The following is a 19,195-nucleotide window of genomic DNA, read 5'->3' as shown; positions in this document are numbered from 1 at the left end:
CTGCAATCTCAATTCGTTTATCTACAAGCATGAGCTTCAGGCCCAAGTAGCTGAGACTGCTGGAGAAGTTCCTGAGTGTTCCCATCTCCCACAAGGCCAGGAGGAACAGATAGGACTCGAAAGCGACACTAAAGGCATGGAAGAGCCTAGACACCAGTGGGGGAACCAGGTCAGCTTGATGGAAAAAGAGAAAAGTAATCTGAAAAATAGGAAAGCATTTCTTTTTCTCAAGGACACAACTCATAAATGCTCTTCCAATTTCATGGAGCAAGGTTGGCTTTATAATCCTAGCAAGTCCCAAGTTTGTTTTTTTTAAAGTTTTCTAGTCTAACATGCTCAGAAAGTGAGACTTAAAATTTACCCTTGTGCAAACAATTAATACCGTGTCTTACACAGCATTCATGTCCCACCTACGAGGCTTAACCGTGGCTGGGGTCTTGAGCTGCCATCTAAACACCCACAGAAAACACCAAATGTCTGACCATTGGTGATATATGTATAACATTACAGAAATATACTGAGAGACTGCGTTCCCTCCACGTTGTATAAACCCGGTCTACCATATCTATGACGCATTTGTCAAGCTTGCAAACACAGGTGAGAGTTTGCCATGCCATATTTAGTAAACATCTCGTATGATTTTGTATCATGGTACTGGATTTAGATGAGCTGACAGAGAGGGGAATGCCACTTTCAAGGCCGTTCCCATGTTTTCTAGCCAAGCTTACTACACTGTAGCTCAAATCCCACCTAACTTTGCTCCCAGCAAAGCAAGAAGAAGGGGTATGTTAATGCATTCCTCATGGCACTGAAAGCAAAGCATCTTTCATAAGTGACTTGCATTTTTCTACAGCTTTTTTACTATAATAGCTATTTAAATCTTCACCGGGGTGAATGACATACAGGAAGAGGCCCTTTCTGCACTCACCGTGGTTTGAGTGTCTCACACAGTCCCCCAGCACGGCGCTGAACTGCCTCTGAGCTTCTGGCTCTGGGAAGCAATAGTAGCTGTGTCGGGCGAAGGGCTGCCACAGGTAAACCGGGAACTCCTTCGGCAGCTGAACGAAGGCTTGAGCGACCTCCTTCTCACTTGACCCTACACAAAACACACATCTCCATTTGAAATCTGCAGATTTCTTGGGGAGTTTGGCTCTTTTCCTCTGCTGTGACAGAGAGAACAGACCTTTGCTAGCAGGGAAGCATGAGACATGAAAAAATCAAGTCTCCTTCTTGATTCAAGCAATTGGGCATAGAGAGCAGGGGGACACAGCTGGGATGGGCAAACTCAGCAGGGACCAACCACCTCTCTACATTATACCATAGCAACTTGATGTCCTCTTGTTTTGTATTCAAGATGGCCATAAACTACACATTTTTGGTAAAATCTCAGATAAACTATTTCATTGGATTATAACTGCTAGGGAAAAGGTTTTCACAGCAAACAAGTAAGTTAATGGGCAGCTATGGTCTCTTCCACATAGACATCATATAGGAGCATATGGTCTTCCATATAGAAATGAACTGCATTAAACCATGTAGGAACAGCAGCGGTTTCCCTGTCTCCAGGGTTTCCAAACACAACTGCAAGATGGCTTTGTGAACTGTCACTTCAAGCCCTTGAAGGTGAAGCAAAGAAAGCATTAAGTATCTCCAGTTTCCACCTGCCCCAAGTCACTGTGCATAGGGGATGCTGTACAACACCATTTACGGATGACCAAACCCAATGTTGTCTCAGTGCCACGCACCGAGAGCCCAGCCACAAGAGGTTCATCTCGGAGGGTCTTCAGCATCGCACAGAAGGGGAGAAAGGCCATAAAAGACTAACTGAGCCACTCTTTGTGAAGGGAGAGCCATGGGAAGCCCGCAAGCGGCCTTGGGCTGCTCCACATCGCTCAACCCCAACTCCTGCAGAGCTGTGGTGACACATGGAGGACACCTCCAGGCACCACTGCCCCATGCTACCCTCTGACCACCCTATGCCTTGGGAAAGAGGTGTAAGTGGGACATGTCTCAACAGTCATAACTTTAAGTATTATGAGACAGGACTTAAAAAAAAAATCCTTGTCTACATGTTGCCCGTATCCCTTTCCTTATGTGGCATGCCATTTTCCAAATCTGACTCTGCAACGTGAGATCTGCTCCCTTAAAGCCCAAATTTTCTCCATCTTTGTGGAGTGGGGTGGGGGCAGGCAGGACCACAGCGGTTCCTGTCCCAGAAACAACAAATTCAGCAGCAGCAACCTTCCTGCCCTCTCTGTGGGACTTATTATCAACTGTGAGTCAACACAGGCAGCTGGCATCTAAAAATGGAAACAAATAAACCAGGAATATTAACAAAGCCCAGGAACAATGGTGGTGTGGTTCCTGCTCTGCTTCTGCATGCTTCCAGCGGCTTTGTGCCAGCACGCTGGAAAAAAAAGGGAGCCAGCATTTCTCTGAACGTTAGCTTATAGCATATTCTGTGTACATCTACTCTAGAGCTGTGCTTTGACTTAGAAAAAGGGCTGCATGCATCTCCTGTTGCCCCATTTTAAAGTCTAGCCTGAAAGCCTGCCCAGAAAAGGTCTGCGTAAGGAACAGAGCCTGGGGTTTGGCAGTTCAGCTTCAAGCAGGGCTTACCAACAGGATCTGGAAAATGTTTATCAGACAGCAAATTGTAATCTTCTTCTGAAGTCAGTACTTTGCCTCCTGCAGGAAGAACATGATATTTAGGGCTGGCTCCTTTCTGGTAGGCCTGGAAAATCAAGAGAGAGGGAGTCAAATAGCAATTTAAGGAGAGGGAAAACATAAAGCACACAACTCATTTACAAAGCTAATGCCCGGGGATATTCCCCAAAGGGAATTTTTTTTTGTCAGACTGAATTTTGGATATATTCCCTGGAAACGACAATCTAAAACATGGTTAAATGTAAAAAACATATTAAAAAATATCCTCTCAGTGCTTATGAGCCGTGATGAAGAGCCAGGGACAGAAGAGAGGGGAAAAGGATGGGATTTTCTTCTAAGCCCTATTTGTTTGATTTGTCAGCCAGGACTAGTTTGACTACAGCAGCTGCCAAATGAAAAGCTTCACTGTAGTCAGCTTGAAGCCACCCAAAAATTGCTACTTAAAACCCAACTGCAGAAGCACGGGGACGTATTACAATGACATATGGATAAGAAGCGTTCTGTGATATGCAAAGGAAGGTTCAAAGCGCTGTTAAAATGATTTGCTAATTCTTGCAAACGTGTGTGGCCAACGCAAGGTGCTTGGTTTACCCTCAGCCATCCCCGTGGAGCTTCCAGCCATCTCCGCAAGGCTGGAGCTGCCTCACTGAGGACAACGTTTCATCTAGTATTGCCAAAAGAAAGGTGGCAGCAGCAGCCAATTCACTTGATACCAGTTTCTTTGGGAGAGTAGAAGAACATAAAAGGAAGAAGCATTTACCTCTTTAGTCTCAAAGCAATCCACAGTGTAGTCGTTTTTGATAACGACATATCTGTCCTTCCACTTCTTCAGATCCTCAGCAAAATGCAGCAGCTCTGCCTCGTATAAGACAGTCCCAGCTTCCACTGGCGGCTACAAAGACAATTTTCTAGATTTGAAATGACTGTGGATTACTGACCATTTTGAAGCTTTTATTTCTACATTTCCGTAAGACTGCTACGAGGGCTTTTGAGTCTTCAAACGCAATTTGGAGTCATAAACATCTCTCTGATTCGGGCAGATACTACACGTGCAATCAAATTCTTGTAGCCTGAGGTGAGGAGGCAGCCGAGGAGCTCTGCCTTCCAAAAATACTTCCAGATTTCTGAGACAGAGACATTCTTATTTACCTTTCGATTGGCATGCTGAATGCAAGATGATTTGTAGTTCATTATCTCCCATTTTCCACTACATAACTTCAATTAAAACATTTCATTAATGCAGCAAAGAGTTTTATTATAAAATAGTAAATTATTTCCCATTTCTTTGTAATGCTTTTGCACCTGTAACTTTTTTTTGCTCTTGTAACTGATACGTATCTTTCTGAAAGACACGGCTCTTCTATCATCCCACCTTTTACATCCCACCTCACTGCTTTACCCTATTCAAGAGCATTGGAAACCCATGATTTCCAATATGGCCAAAAGATTTAGATTTGTATCTTCTTAATATTGAAGGCTGGTTCAATGCATTTTCCTCTAATAAAGAGACTTTTGTCTCTCTTTTTGTCCCTCCTCCTCTAATAAAAACCAGCTCTCCATAGCTCACTTCACAGGGGAGATTATTGCCATCTTCTTTATGGAACCCTGTAGCTATGGCTGAAAGGGTTAATTAAGTTTCCTACATAAATTTCTGCCCTGAATGTATGATCTCTGACCCAAGATTCTTGCAAAACCTTGCAATCAGCAGGAAGCAACTAGTTTTGTCCAAGCATCCAACTCTACCTTGATGAAATGCATGCTTTGTACCAGAAACTTGTGTCATGGTTCTTCTCATGTTACAATGAGACAACCAAACACGACCAAAACAAAGATGAATTTTCAAAAATAAACTTTAAACCTGCACCCAAATGCAACTTTTCCACCTAAAACCTAACCGAACCAAATCTGACATCTGCACTTGCAAATCTATTGTGTACACTTGGGTTATATATAAGAAAGTATACACGTAAAATGTCCTAGATGATACACATTTATTATGTATTCATCTATCCACTATAAGCAGCTGAAAGAACACTTCTGTACTGTGCTTGTATATATAGAAACATTTAAATAACTTTAAAAATACTTTGGGCTTGATTTTTAGAAGCTTTGAGTATCTGTACCGCCTATTAACTTTACTTGAGGGCATTCAACACTGGGAAAAACAAGAAAACCAAGCCCAGTCAGCAGCTGATACACTTCCAGCTCATGTTTTTCATACATTATGACTACTAAATGTGTGATTTAAATAGTTAATGCATTAATTATTTCACACAGGAGAGCAGAGCTGTATGGCAGCTTCAGGATGGGGAAGGGCTTACGTGCCCTCCTACCTTGGTTTTCAGGAACTGGGACTGGGAATCTCGGTGCTGCTCCAGCTCATCCTGCACATGCTTGCAGAAAGCCACCGCGTACTGGCGCCTGTAGTGCGGGCTGAAGTTTTTGATGACGGCCTCTGTTTTTCCTGAAGCAGAAATAGAGATTTAATTGTATTTAATGTACATCAGCTCAGAAATTGTAATGCAGAACTGAAGCAGTTATCACCAGCGACTCAAAATACCGCCCAAGAGTACCAAAGGGCACTTGCTGTACAGCAGATCAGGAAACCCTTGGAGATGCATTCAGCTGCTGTGATAACCAAGCGCAGAGGGAATTTGTCAGGGCATTAACGATATAGAGAAAACACTGGGTTTTGGACATTGTTTTTCCTTCTAAGAGCAGGCAAAACATATCCCAAATCCATTTCTCTAAGAAAAGACGCTATGTGGTTCTCCCTAGGTGATACTGCCACAGAGCCGTGAGTGTTCGAGAGCTGATAAGGTTTCCAAAGAAACATATACACAAGTGATACTGGCTAGTGTTTAGCCATATTAGCCAATTTTATCACATAATCAGATTTTAAAGCTGACTCAAAGCTCGTACAAAAGATGTTTTCTAAGCTTGGGCACTGCAGTCTCTTTGTTTTAATGTAAACAGATAGTCATGCTGCAATAAACACTCATCTTGTATTGTCTTGCTATGATCAAGACCTCATCAGTAGCAATAACAGCAATAAACACAGTGACAGTCTCATTTCTGGGAATCTTAAAGCAATTTACAAGTAATTAACTCATTAACCCTATCAAAGAAATAATAATGCTTTACAGACAGGGAAGTGCCGCTAAAAGTTAAAGCCATGTGCATGTATGTGACTCAAAGAGTCTACGGCAATGCAAAAACCAAAACCTGGACTATGATCTAGACAGCATCCAGACCATCCTGGATACTGGAGAGATCCCTTTTTTCCTTGTATTAAGGAGCCCCATTAAACCCCCAGACAAAGGGTTTTTTCTGAGCATACAACAGAGAAACATAATTTCACATCTAAAGCAATTCTGATGCTTTCAAAATTTTATTTTGTTCTGCTTGGGGGAAAAAAAAATCAAATTTTCTGTGGAAGACAAAAAAATGGTAGGTCCCAAACTGAGATTTCTTGAAGCCTTTATACACATGGTCTCCTAAACCTGGACTGGCGTTCGTCACTCCTGAAGGGCCAAACAGGGGAACCAGCAAGAAACACTGTGGAAGTCCAGGAAAAGCTGAACCACCTGAATCCTATGATGATGCTCCCCGATTGACAAACTCCTCCCAGCCACCCACCAGCACTACCACCAAAAGGGATTCACTGCGAGTTTTCATGATGTTTCTTTATTTTATATAACGGGCTGCAAGTCTGCAGCAGCTATGATGAAATCAGAGACAGGTCTCAACAGATTTGCTGTTTCAAGCATATAAGCATAGTCCTTCTAAAGTAACCATGAAAAACTTCCTGGATTACTACTGATTTTATTGCCATTGCTCACCAAAAAATGGGGGTTTAAATGTCAGCACAGTTCCCAGAATATTAGTGCCTTTTTTCATCTTAAATACTTTTAAATATGGTTAAAGAAAGAGAAAAGCCGTGGATCATTATGAGAGTAAGTACATGGGATTTCACAGGAGAAAACACATGGGATACTCTGGTGTAGAAGATGTTATGGTCCAAGATTTACTACTACTGGCTACCTTATTTCCATTTAAAAAACCCAAATATGTGTGGCTGAGGCTGCCATGGAAAAATACTAGTTTACAAAGGAGTTCGCAGAGATGGGCAATGGCAAAAGATTTTGTAAGGTGCTTATTTCAGGTCCAGCTCTGATTTGCTCCTAAGATGGGACATTACCAGGCTGTTAGAGGTAATTTCATCAATTCAGATAGCTGCAGTATTTAATTACTCTACAACCTCCTGATAATTACATCGCTGTAGTTACGTGGGCGTGCACACAAAAGAAAAAGCTATACATCAGCTCCTCTGCTTCTGCAATTTTATTTTCAGTTTGATGCACAGAATTTGACGCATCTCTCAAGTCTAGCGACAATATTGGCATGACCTTTCATTCCAGCTACTCCCGTGTAACCAGCTCTCCTTCTTAAGCATCAACGGGATCGCTGCCTTCAATTAAACTGAAAGTCCCACCTGCCCCACTTCTGCCCCTTTCCAATCCCACACCACCACTGAGTTACAAACCTGCCGCCCCTTCGAGCCCTGCCCGGGTGCATGGAGGAGACGGCTTGGCTGACTGACGCGTTTGCAGAGTCATTACACAAAGCTGGAGGGATGTCAGGAGGTCGGGTTAAGTTTTCAGGTACATACGTTTTTCACCAATTTACTTGTGGGACTGCACCAGTGACAATCTGGACTCCAATCCTCCAGTTTGAAGAGACCAGATTTTTACTGAGACCTATCGATTATAGGATGTCCTTGCATATAATAGCAGGATACCGGTGCTGCCGAAGCAGAAGATCCCTGTCCATCTGACAGCCTTTTAAAAACTAGCCTGCTTTGGGCAGAGGCATAAACTTATTCTCCAAATAAGGACAAAGCTTCCCAAAGCCTTCTTTATAGCATTTTTTTTTTTCTTCTGGTCCCAGCCAGCAGTAGGATGTTGTTGGCCCCAGCCCCGGTGGAGTTTCCTGCTCAGGCCACTGCCAGGGTTTGCCCCTATTTTCCACTGCGTTTTTTTCTTTTCCAGCTTGCAGCGGCCTCTTAATCTGTTACAGAGGGCTCCGGGACACTGGACCTCACTTGACTACTGCCTGCATCCTGCAGTAAAAATTTGTAGAGGAAGTGGGACAAAGAACAAAATTCTGGTGTTGGGAAAAAACCCCCAACAATCGCAGGAAATACCTGCAATTTTGGCAAAGTCTTTCAATTATGGCTAAATCGGCTCGGGAGTGTGATTCTTCAGTGTCAACTTTTCTTAGATCAGCTTAAAGTATGATGACCAAAAAGAAAGGAACTATGCAATTCGTAATATATATAAGTGAGAAATATAACATCAATGTGATTTCTATATGCAGAATATATTTACAATCAACATTCATGTTTACAAAACATGAATTGAGGAGCAAATGTTTCAGACTGTTTATTCCAGTCTTCATACTACTTGCTGCAAAAGATCTCTGTACTAAAAATACTACCCCCTCTTAAAATTAGAAGAAAAAGGTTTTTTAAGAAGTTGTGAGTGGCACTACACGAGAACCTGGCCTTGCACCACTCAGCTCAACAGGAATTGCAATGCTACCTGCGGGTGGGAAGAGAAGTGGACAGACCCTTGATCCATTGTTCGCCAATGGATCTTTAAACTCTTTCGGTTTACAGAAGATAAAAATATGCTATCTGAAAACAAACATGATGGAAACAGTCATGAGTAATAGAAACTCTTCCCACGAAATGATAACATGGGGCAACCGGAGATAAAATACTCCAGGGCAGTTGAAAAATGAGTTCCCCTAATTCTTTTCCAAATTTAGTGTGGCTTGCTTAGTCAGAGCTGTTTATATGGAGCAAGGCCCACTTTCCCACTCGGCTGGTCTGGCAAAGGCACAGCTCCAGCCCAGATGATAAATGTGATCTGAAGCCCAGCAGCTAGATTGATGTTTACCCTAGGAGAAGACAAAATGTGATCATCTCCAGTAGCAGCCTGCATGCAACCGAAATTACCAACAGCAAAAGATGACAGTGATGGAGGTGGAAGGATTTCTGTCAAATTAAGGTGGCAAGGGTCTGCACACACAGATGTTCCCCCTTTGTTGAGGGTTTAGATCCTGCTAAAGAATAAACTTTCCAAATGCTTCACGATGCATCTCCTCTTATGCAAAACCACCCTTGCGCTTGATCACAAAAGTTTAGCATCAAGTTATGATACGTCTTTTATGACTAAAACCAAATGTCATTGCACTGAGAAACAAGAAACATCTGCCAGTTGCCCCACTGGAAATCTGGAATCCCCCCCCAACTTGTTTCTTCCTGCTTGTCCACTGCCTCTGACCTTTTTAACTGTGCACCACCCGTGCTGGACACTTGTAAGTAACTCCAAGTCATCAGACCCACAGCATGTTCTCAAATACCCGACTTTTTATTTTGGGATTCACTGCTTTTATTGAAATAAACTGACATCCAACGTTAAAAAATAAGGGCAGTCTTTGGCAAGTTCTCCCACAAATTTCTGCTGGTCTAGCTGGCTTTCAGCCTGGTTGGACGGCCATGCACAGCCTGGCTAGCTCACCCTGCCATGCTCCTCCGCTCTCAACAATGTGTTACCAAGTATGGATGCAGGCCAGGAAAATTCAGAAGAAAAGGTCAGAAAGGTCAAAAAACAATAACTTCTCGGCTGGCATACAAGAGAGGCGTCACTCACACTCACCACACTTCAGCCATTTGGAAGTTAGAAAGAGAAAGAGGTAAGGACTTGCCATAAAAGCAGTTATTCCACTTAAATATTAGTGTTTGGTAACAAGATGACCCCTCCAAGGGTAGCAAGATGACCATGACCCTTCCTCTTCATAGCACAATAGCTTGCACTCAGCAGCTTTTGAATGGGGTTTTCAAAAAACACCACGATCACGATACAAATCTCTTTGAAGGTCTGGGGGATTTATCTTCTTAAACCATTTAAGCCCTTTGGAAAATATACTTTGTGCTCTGAGGGACATGAACTGCAAAAAAAGTAGATGATTTCCTGTATCAAAGCAAACCCTAGACAAAATAAAACCTAAAAGAAACAATAAGCATTGTGCATGCTGAATGCCAGTACACCCAGCACTTCAAACAAGTGTGAAGTATTGAGACAGAACAGGAACGAATGACTTTGTATTTCTTCCACAAGGCCACAAGCAAAGCCGTCAGAAGTCAATAGAAAAAGACCAGCTGATCATACCCACATGGTGCTTCACCAGCCAGGAGTACAACCCACAACCAGGGACATACTTTTAAACTATACCTACTGCGTGCCTTAACGTTACTCAGCAAGTTCAGTACCGAGCTTTAAAATTACTACTATCCATCTGTCCATCCATCCGTCTATCTAGATATATAATCTTATTCTCATAGCCCATCAGAGTAGCAGCAAGATGAGTGAACAAAATAATTTCAGTGTTCAGCTCATGGGTTGACTTTCATCCCAAGTCCAAGATAAACACAACCTGTGATTGAGATAAACATCTAAAATTGTAGATGCTCTACTTGAGCCCTGTGAATCGGCAAAGCTGGATTTCAGTATTGGCAGCTCTGAAATGGGCTGGATGCTCGCCATGAAGAGAAAGAAGCGGCCTCTGCTGCTTCTGCTGCAATATAGTGCATAAAAGCTGTTCTTCCTGAATTCACCCGTTCATTTCAAACTTCATTATCTTTTATTAAATGCATCTGGTAACCAGAAAACCTGTAAAAGCAATTCTCTTTGGCATATCCTCTCTAACAGTGCCCACCACCTCCCAGTGCTATGGGACACGTAATGGTGCAGCGGAAATTACCAGTAATTCTCTCTTTCCTACAGTTTTCTTTCTTGTGCGGTACTTATGGTACTGCCCAGAAACTGTTTAAATCCAAGTGCTCCCAGGCTTTATCCTACAGGTATGGGGAGGCAATATAAAATACTCTCTTTGTTGTTGAAAGCATAGCTCAGTTTGATCTTTATTTATAGAAACAGTATTTCAGTTATTCGTGTGACTTATGTATGACTTAGTATCTGTTATGAAAAAAAGGGATGACAGACACAAATCCCATGTTCTGATTTGGCTGAATCATGTCTCCACAGGTTTGTTTGCACTCGCTCAGCCAAACCAAGAAGCTCTCCAGTGGAGCCGCCCCTTTTCCCCATGCAGACACACTGAAAAGCATGGTTTGCACCTGATAAAATATTGAAACCGATTATTTACTCTCAGCCTTGTTTTGTATTAATGGAGACTACTCTCATTAAAAACTTATAATGCTGTAATTACACTGGGGTGCACACACGCCCAAATTATCCATCTGCAATGCAGAGACGGAATCGCACTGGTAAAATTCCAGTTAGTCACCCAAAACTCCATCCATGGGAGACAATAATATCCACCACACCTCAGATCCTCCTCTTCTTAAATCTCAGCATGTAAGTACTTCTTGGGTGCTTAGCCCATCTTCTCTATAGGATGAGTGGGAAAGTCGATGCTGTCTTGTGAAAAAATCAGATTTCTTAGCAAGTTTGCTAGCTGAGACTGTGGGTGTGAAATTTGTGCTCCACCAGAAGCAAAGCTTCTCTCTCAGGGCACGCTAAACAAACACGTTTGTAAGTTCATGTAAACTTGATCCACGGCAAAGAAGGAGCCAAAAATAACAGGCTCTGTTCCAGCCTTGCATACCTCCCTTTCTACAATTTTACTCAAGTACTTAGCTCTTCCTCAAGTGCTCCGCTAAATGAGGCTAAATTTTATACTGAGCTGCACAATTATCCCATATATTTCAATAGGTTTATATATCTATAATGTTCTTCTCGGCCAACTTTATGAGCATCTCGTATTTCAGAGGGAGTAGACAGACCTGAGTGACACAGACCTCATACACTCTAAAAAGAAGGCTTGTTTTCTTAAGAGTAGCTTGTGATTTAACTATGGATGCTGCTATTTTAAATTAATTCTGAATACTGCCTCATTATTAAAAAACACAGAGCAAAATACAGAGCACTAATCCTGCTTAAACACAGCCCGTCTCTTGGGTCAAACTCAGAGACTCATGCAGGTTTCCTTTCCCCTTTCCCCTTCCCTCCCAGACCAGGATCAAGAAAATTCTTCTCAGGAAATGCAGAGACAGGACTATCACACCTTTCATCTACAGTTAACCATCATTATCCTAACAGCGCACCTTCCATGCCTGCACAAGCATCTGCTCTAACTTGAAACTCTCTGGAGGGTATCTCAATTGCAATCACGTTATTTCCATGCTACGCCCTTCACAAGAAGCACGCAATTCCCTCCGACTGCACGACATGTTGCCAGGATATTTTATTTGAGACCAGCTGCTGTTACGATGAAAATGCCCAGGGAAACGTATTTTAGCATCAATCCACGATTGCAAAGCAACAAGCTGGAGTGGCACACATCTCGTGCCCACTTGAAATGGAGAAGTAGCCTCTATCGCATACATCTACTCCTTCAGCATGTGCACTTCACAGACACATGCCAGCCCTGGGACACCACTCCCTCCAGCTTCTTCATACCTTCTCCCATACATGTGTCACCTCTCGTGCTGGGGGAAATGGATGGACAGCCTCTCCAACCAGAGACGGGTCCTGCACAAGCAGCTCCACCAGCATTGCAGAGGGGAGAAGCAGTAAACATCAGGAAACCATTAGCAGTAGGGCTGGGGCAGGGGATGGGGAAAACAATGGGAAGGATTTGAATTTTAACCTTAAAACAGCTGAATGACAACCGGTGAGATCAGGCACTCCGGTATTGAACAGCGGGGCTCACCAGCCGGCAGCTCTGCAACGCTCCCACTGCCGAGTCATTATTTAGAGGAGAAACAAGATTTCACGAGTTGCCTTTGCACTTCTGTCAGATTAAAAAAAAAATACTCATGAATTACATAAAGGCTTGTGGTTAATCAAGCAGAAACAAGCCCAACGCAAGCCAAGGGTTTGATTAACATTGTGTCAGATAGGCTTATCCTTAAGGCTGCTGAAATTTATCCTTTATAGGTAATGGGGTTAGAAGCAGCAAGGCCCTGTCTAGAAACAATTACTCACAGTCAAATTCAACAAGAATAAGGTCTGACAATCCTTTATTTATAAGCTTATTTCACAGCACCAGAAGAACTAGGGATTTAATAAAACAAATGAACCCAATCTAGTTCCTGGGGGCCACAAGAAGCTAAACTATGCTCTGTATTAAGTTGATTTGGTGAAGGTCAATGGTTTTCAAGTTTGGGGGTTTTTTTCAACTCCACAAGCCACAGGCTGAACCACTAATGGGGGAATGGACACCAAGCATGTCTTGAGCAGCTTTCTCCAGTCTGCATCTCAGCATCACGTTACACATCATGGTGGGTCATACAAGAATGTTTCTTAGGAACACTTAAACAGCTTTCCAAAAATGTAAGCCAATGCCACATCACTCTTTAAATCAGGATGATGTATTCTCTCTTCCCTCCCTTTCAGGTGACAGGCGTTGCAGCCAGTTACTTCACTGCCCGACCAGCCGCAAGTCGAAATAACGAAAACCATTCTCATGTCAGAGATACAGATAACAGAAATAACCATCTTCACAAAATACTCACTGACGGATTTTCCGAATATATGGATATTTATACAGACACACACCCCTGCACAAGATTAATTCTGTGCAATGCCTGGAGTGTGTTCATAAAGATCCAGGAGATATTTTTACTCATTTCTTTTTTCTGAATTATTTTGCCAAAATTATGCCATACTAGACAGGTCTATTACAGAATTACTCAAAGGCGTATATGACACTGGACATCAGTATGAGTACACACACACGTCTTTCCATGCAAAGCCTTATTTATGCTGAGGTTACCTTACGTTAGTCTTAAAGTTCCCTTTATTCCCTTTACATTGTAACTCGTTTCACCACCAGTTTAGTGTAAGTCAACCCAAACAGACTTCTCAAGAGTACCAGGTTTCCCCTGAAGGCCTCACTTTTTAAGCACTGTAGCAGAAGGTCGTTATCCCATGGTAATATTTTATTCCATTTCTCTTCAACAAACACACAAACCCCACAAAATGGAAAAGGGCTATGTGTGGGTAAGAAAATGAGAATAAGGGTACCGTCAGGTCCCCTTTCCTTGCAATTTTTCTCACCAAATCGTAAGGCATTTGGTTCTTTTTTGGCTCCCATATACATGGAAAATGAGTAAAAGTCATGAATTGCAAAGGACAATATTTCAGCTAGCCTATGTGCACAAAAAGGTTAAAAACAAGATTGATCTCTGAAATAAATAAAACAGAGGCCTCAAAGTACAGGCATTTATTTTAATGGCTTTCCACCACCACCGCCACGTCTCTTAATTTTATCACAGGAAATCATTTCAGCCTCAGAGCTCCTCCTTGCCATTTTAAACCCCAAAAGACCAACTGGGTAAATACACATATTTTAACCCAAACAACTAGCACCAGTCAGATTTTTGAAGCACTGATCTATAGCCCAAGGCCATACACAAGTCACCGGTATGCCAGTTGGGACCATGTTCCAATTTAATCTCTTTTTTCAGCTTGCGCCAACACCACCTTGCCTTGGTCCTCTGCAGGGCAGCAGCTGTGGAAGGACGTTTGGAAGGGGACTGCAAGGAATGCACGCATCTTCTCCCTGGGAAGGGTGCTTTAGAGGAGCAGTCTCGGAGACGGTCTCCTTCCCATTTCCAGCTTATGAGCTTGCAAAAGCCTTTTGCTCTTGCAATCCCTCAGGCAACCTCCTCCTGTGGTCTTTTGACACGTTGCTATCTTGGTAAATATGTATTATTAAAATTGGATCTCTGCTACAGCATCCCAGGAAGTTCTTTTAAGTCAAAACCACAGTGACACTTGTGCTGCAAACTTTATTAAGCAGAGAGGGAAAAATAACAGATGTGTATTTCACATAGCAAAGGAGACAGAAGTATTTATCCCTGTTAGATGTAGCTGACAACATAGGTCTTCATAGGGATAAAGAGACAACTCCTTGTGAAAACCAAGAACCAATTTTACTGCTCTTCCCCCTTTTTTAAAAAGGACAAACAAATTAAAAAATATATATAATTAAGCTTCTAATAAAACTTTGTATTACAGGAAGAAGAATATGTAAAATGCAGTTCACATCCCAAGGAATTTTTTTACTGCACCTCCTACTTTACATTAAGCTTGGACAACAAAAATGGGAAAATATTTCATTTGTAGTGCATTTTTAGTCATTTGCTTCAGGTTCTTATTAATTTCATGCTATAGTACTGCAAGACGAATGCAAGGAAATTTAACTGTTGTCACAGCAAGACAGTATTGGGGAGAGGATGGGAGGACCCACTGTAAAAAACCTAGAAGTTTGAGTGAGGCATCGTTTCAAAATCTCTTTAATATATCATATATTTTGTTGTTATAAAGCATGGTGATACAGTGGGATCACTTTCTGACACCACATGGACTGCGTTGGCCATAAAGATGCTACAGTAGGAATTGTTCAGGGCTGACACAACCTACAAGACAAAAATGTTGTTTCACAGCACTATGCGGTAGGGTGCAATGTCATGATCCCAGCAGACAGTCTGCGTGCTTGCCCTGGTAAAGCCAGAATCAGTCACTATGACTTTGAGTAACCTGTTTTGCATATGTATTAAACATACTGAAAATATATTTCCATCATATCATCCATCCATATGTACACCCAGCAGCTGCAGAACAGCAACCAGTGTGGACTAGTGGTTTTAAGCTAGGAAAATGAATCAGTAGACAAATGTTTCTTAGTTCTGGCATTTCTAAATGATTTTTCCTAATATATGGTTAATCTTTCTATACCTTAGCTAAGCCAAACTAGACAAATTCTCCTTGCTGATAGTCTGTTCTCACATTCAGAAAAATAAGATAATATCCTTAAACACGTTTTCTAAATCTTTAGAAATAAATGGATTAAAAAATTATTTCATTCACACTGTGCAAGAAATACTTCCAAGCATTACAGAGTCTATATTCATGCAACTATAAGTCTCCCCTTTTACAAACAAACCCTTTTCTACTTCTCTGTGGATGATAATATCTCCCAGCCAGCAAAACCACACTGTTCACTGAATTTTTAATTCTGCAGAAGAAACAGGAGGAAGTGTTGGCGCCTCATCCTGTGGGGAAGGAGGTTCCTTCCCATGGCTGCAAAAAAGCATCAATTAAGGTTAAGAGTCTAGGAAAAAAGCATATAATTATTACATGAATCTGCGCACCAAACCCCGTGTAAACCAGTCTCTTTTTCTGTGGATATTACAGGTGGGGAAGGGAAACTACAGCTCTGCGATGCAGCAGATAAGCTTTATAATTCAAGTTAGTTGAGAAACACCACACTGCTTATAACCATGGTACCAGAGCATTAGTTGCCCAGATCTGGGGTTCTTCAAAGCTACAGAAGTGTCTGCTTTGACACGAGGGGAGGAAGACACACTGATGCTCAGCTGAAAACTGAGACCTCGACTGAGTCTGCTCTCACCCTTCAAAACAATCTTGGTCTGAATGACTATGTCTGGTTTTCTCACTTATGCTTTACTCAGACTCTACTATAGCAGCTGCTACTACCCAAAAGTCCCAGTTTGGGTTAGAACGCAGCCTTTTGCTCTCCTCCAGCTGTGAAATGGGTGCAAAGGAAACAGAATTGGCTGCAATGGAGCGAAGGTGGTCTTCCCTTCCCTCACAAAACCAATGTGCCCGCTCCAAAAGCCCCTGCTAAATTTAGTCCAGGGTCAATCCATGAGCAGAAGCAGAGAAAATGAGGCAAAAGGGTGTGAAAAGAAAACAAAGGGGAACAAACAAACAGAAGACGGAAGATGGCCCTCTGGCTGCCTGGGGCTTCTCAACATGGGAGACCCGTCAGTGGCCTCCTTTTCCCTCTTTTCTCCCATCCAAAGTTAAGCAAGGCCATACTCAAGATCCCAGTATTTCCAAAGCACTGTAAAAGAAGGAAACAAAGTGATCTGAACATTTTTGGGTTTTTTTTTGCAAAGCTAAAAGGACCCATTAAACTTAATTAATCATTCCTTACTTGGCAGAGTTTATGCCTTTGATTCTTCTGAATTAAAGTTGGGACCTGAATAATAAAAGTATACCTTCTGCTAGCAAATTAGAATTAATTCCGTAAATTTTATCCTGAAAAGAGTTCAAGTAAAAGCAAAACAACCCCTAACTTTCTGCAATTGCAGCAGTATCAAAAATGAAGGACTGCCTTCGCGTTCACCAGGTCTGCTCTTCCTACAACCAGCCAGTGCCAGCAATCTAGATCACCAGAGGTAGAAGAAATGCTCCCAGGTCACAAGGCCATAGGTTAGGGGAACTTAAGGAAAAAAAAGGAAAAAGAAGAACTGTGTTCGGAAAGAATTTGATGTAAATGTAACAGAGGACACATACAAAGCAAGACCTTTATCTTATAGTCACTCCTGCACAAACGCTGGGGTTTAAAGTCTAATTACTCTTTGTCCCAGCAAACTGTTGAAAAGTATTTATTTTCTTTTTTAGACTTCTATTTTTAGCCATAATTCAGAGAAACGCCAGAGCCCCACTGAGTGTTTGACTGCGACTCCCAGACAGGCGCAGCTACAGTGTTGCTTGCTGTGACGGGAAGGTGGTGGCACACAACTCCACAGGTGGAGCCTCAAAGTCGTGTTTCCTCCATGGAGCTGGTTTCACTAAAGCCCACTTATATATGGTGGAATCAAGCTCAGAGAGGTTACAGTCCAGCCACTTGACAATCCGCCAAGTGTTGCACATTATTCTTCTTCCGCCTGGACAAGTTTCAGTTCCTCAAGCGCTCATGAAAGCATCACTAAGAAGACAATAGGGTTAGTGCTGGTGTTTGTTTTTTCCATTTCTAAGAAGACTTCCCGGGAAGAAGCGCCAGTCAGCTATTGTGTCTCTCACTAAATGTGTGTTTGAGTCTCCTCGACCGCTCAGCTCTTCCGCCTCAATGTTTCAATGCTCCTTCCTTTTTGAAAAAAATAGATAAGTTGCCTCATTTCCTCTCCATTTATCTTTCACATTCAGAAGGGCTTGTGACAACACAACACAACTTGAAAGGAAAAAAACAAATCAAAACCACCTTCTTCCAGCGCTGTGTTTGTACAGGAGGACCATGTGAGCTTCTGGGCTTGGAAAAACAGCCGGACAACTTATTATTAAGAAAAGGAAATTTGTTCCCAAGAATTTATTTGGAAACAGTTTGGTGAGAGCTCTCCTGCCGGTTCACAGTAACCCTGCGCCCCTTGAGGTCTTCAGCAGGACCTCCATGTACAGACGCACCAAAAGTACTTGCTTGTACACCACAACTTGTGGCAACGTGTAACCGGAACATGTTCAAGGCCTGGTTTTATATCTATGGTGGCAATACCTCAATTAGTGCACTTAACAGTTTGCTTTCATCGTTCTTGCCTTTGTATGATCAATTATGGAGCTCCAGTTTTGTAAGTCTCAGTTCTTCCATCATTGGTCTCCATAAAGTTCTCCCCATCAATCCAATCTGAGCTCCTATCAGTGTGGATGCTGATAATTCCTCTCTTTTTGGAGAAGAATATGGTCCTCTGTTTTGTTTGTCCGTATCAAAACTTAAATTCTTCATCTTTCTGTATTTTGTAAAATGTTTTATTTAGGGGACTAAGAAAAAAACCAACCCTAAGAATGCAACATGCAAGAGCTGATAAGAATAAAAGAAAATAGCTTTTGTGTGATAAGCCTTTTATCTGGCAAATTTATGTATATCAGATTACATTTTAATTTTCTGAATGCAGAAGTAATCATTTTAAAGTAGTGCTACTTTAAACATATTTAGCTCCTATCTACTCAATTGCACTTTAAGCACACTGTCACAGTTCATTTCATCGTGGAGGCAGCCAGGCAGCAGCCTCATTTACAGACTCACAACTGGGGAGAAGGATGCTAAAGGCACCCCTCTGTGGCAAAAGGGGTCACAAAATGTTTGTGTTAGCGCAGGTCTTCATAAGAAAGAGCAGATTTTGGATAATAATAAACAACTATGATTATGTGGTGTTGCTTTGAAATTTCAATATTATACAATGTATTTTCCTTTGTCTTTCCCCAAACTCCTCAGTTAACTGATTGCAGAAGATAAAGGAGAGCGTATGAGATGGTCTAGTTTTTGCTTCAGCCTCTGCAGGGCTGCTCTGCAAAAATTTGCCATGAGCCCATGTAAGCATCCAATATCCACAAACTGCCTCTAACAGAGTAATGCTCATTTTGAATGTCATCCAAATCTGAATTCCTCCAAAGGCTGCCTGCTTTTACTGACTACAACCAAATTTCAAGCCATGTTTGCATTCTTTGATGGTGGCTTAAAGTTAGCCTGTGTCTTTGTGAGAAACAAATGCAGGGAATGCCACATAAATCCATTTTCTATCTTCATTTAGGCTGATGGAATTCACCAGCCTGATGAAGTGCAGGATGAGCACTGAATTTCTACGAAGTATTTTCCCTAACAGCATCCAGTGTGGCTTCAAAACAAC

At 42.1% G+C, this 19,195-nt stretch overlaps 1 protein-coding gene across 1 annotated transcript in view; it reads right to left on the bottom strand.

Moving 5' to 3' along the window:
- FAM129A (family with sequence similarity 129 member A) overlaps positions 1-19,195 on the bottom strand; it is a 66,422-nt gene that overhangs the window by 34,068 nt on the left and 13,159 nt on the right. Inside the window, exons 3-6 of the mRNA XM_019471138.1 lie at positions 5,001-5,131; positions 3,428-3,559; positions 2,620-2,734; positions 929-1,096 (exon numbers count right to left, since the gene is read on the bottom strand). Coding sequence (XP_019326683.1) covers positions 929-1,096; positions 2,620-2,734; positions 3,428-3,559; positions 5,001-5,131 — 546 coding nt within the window. The remainder of the gene's footprint in view (positions 1-928; positions 1,097-2,619; positions 2,735-3,427; positions 3,560-5,000; positions 5,132-19,195) is intronic.

Source organism: Aptenodytes forsteri, unplaced genomic scaffold (genome assembly GCF_000699145.1).
Source record: "Aptenodytes forsteri isolate BGI_AS27 unplaced genomic scaffold, ASM69914v1 Scaffold289, whole genome shotgun sequence".
NCBI classification, from domain to species: Eukaryota; Metazoa; Chordata; class Aves; order Sphenisciformes; family Spheniscidae; genus Aptenodytes; species Aptenodytes forsteri.
The sequence above is the reverse complement of the archived record's forward strand: the minus strand, read 5'-3'. Positions and strand labels throughout refer to the sequence as shown.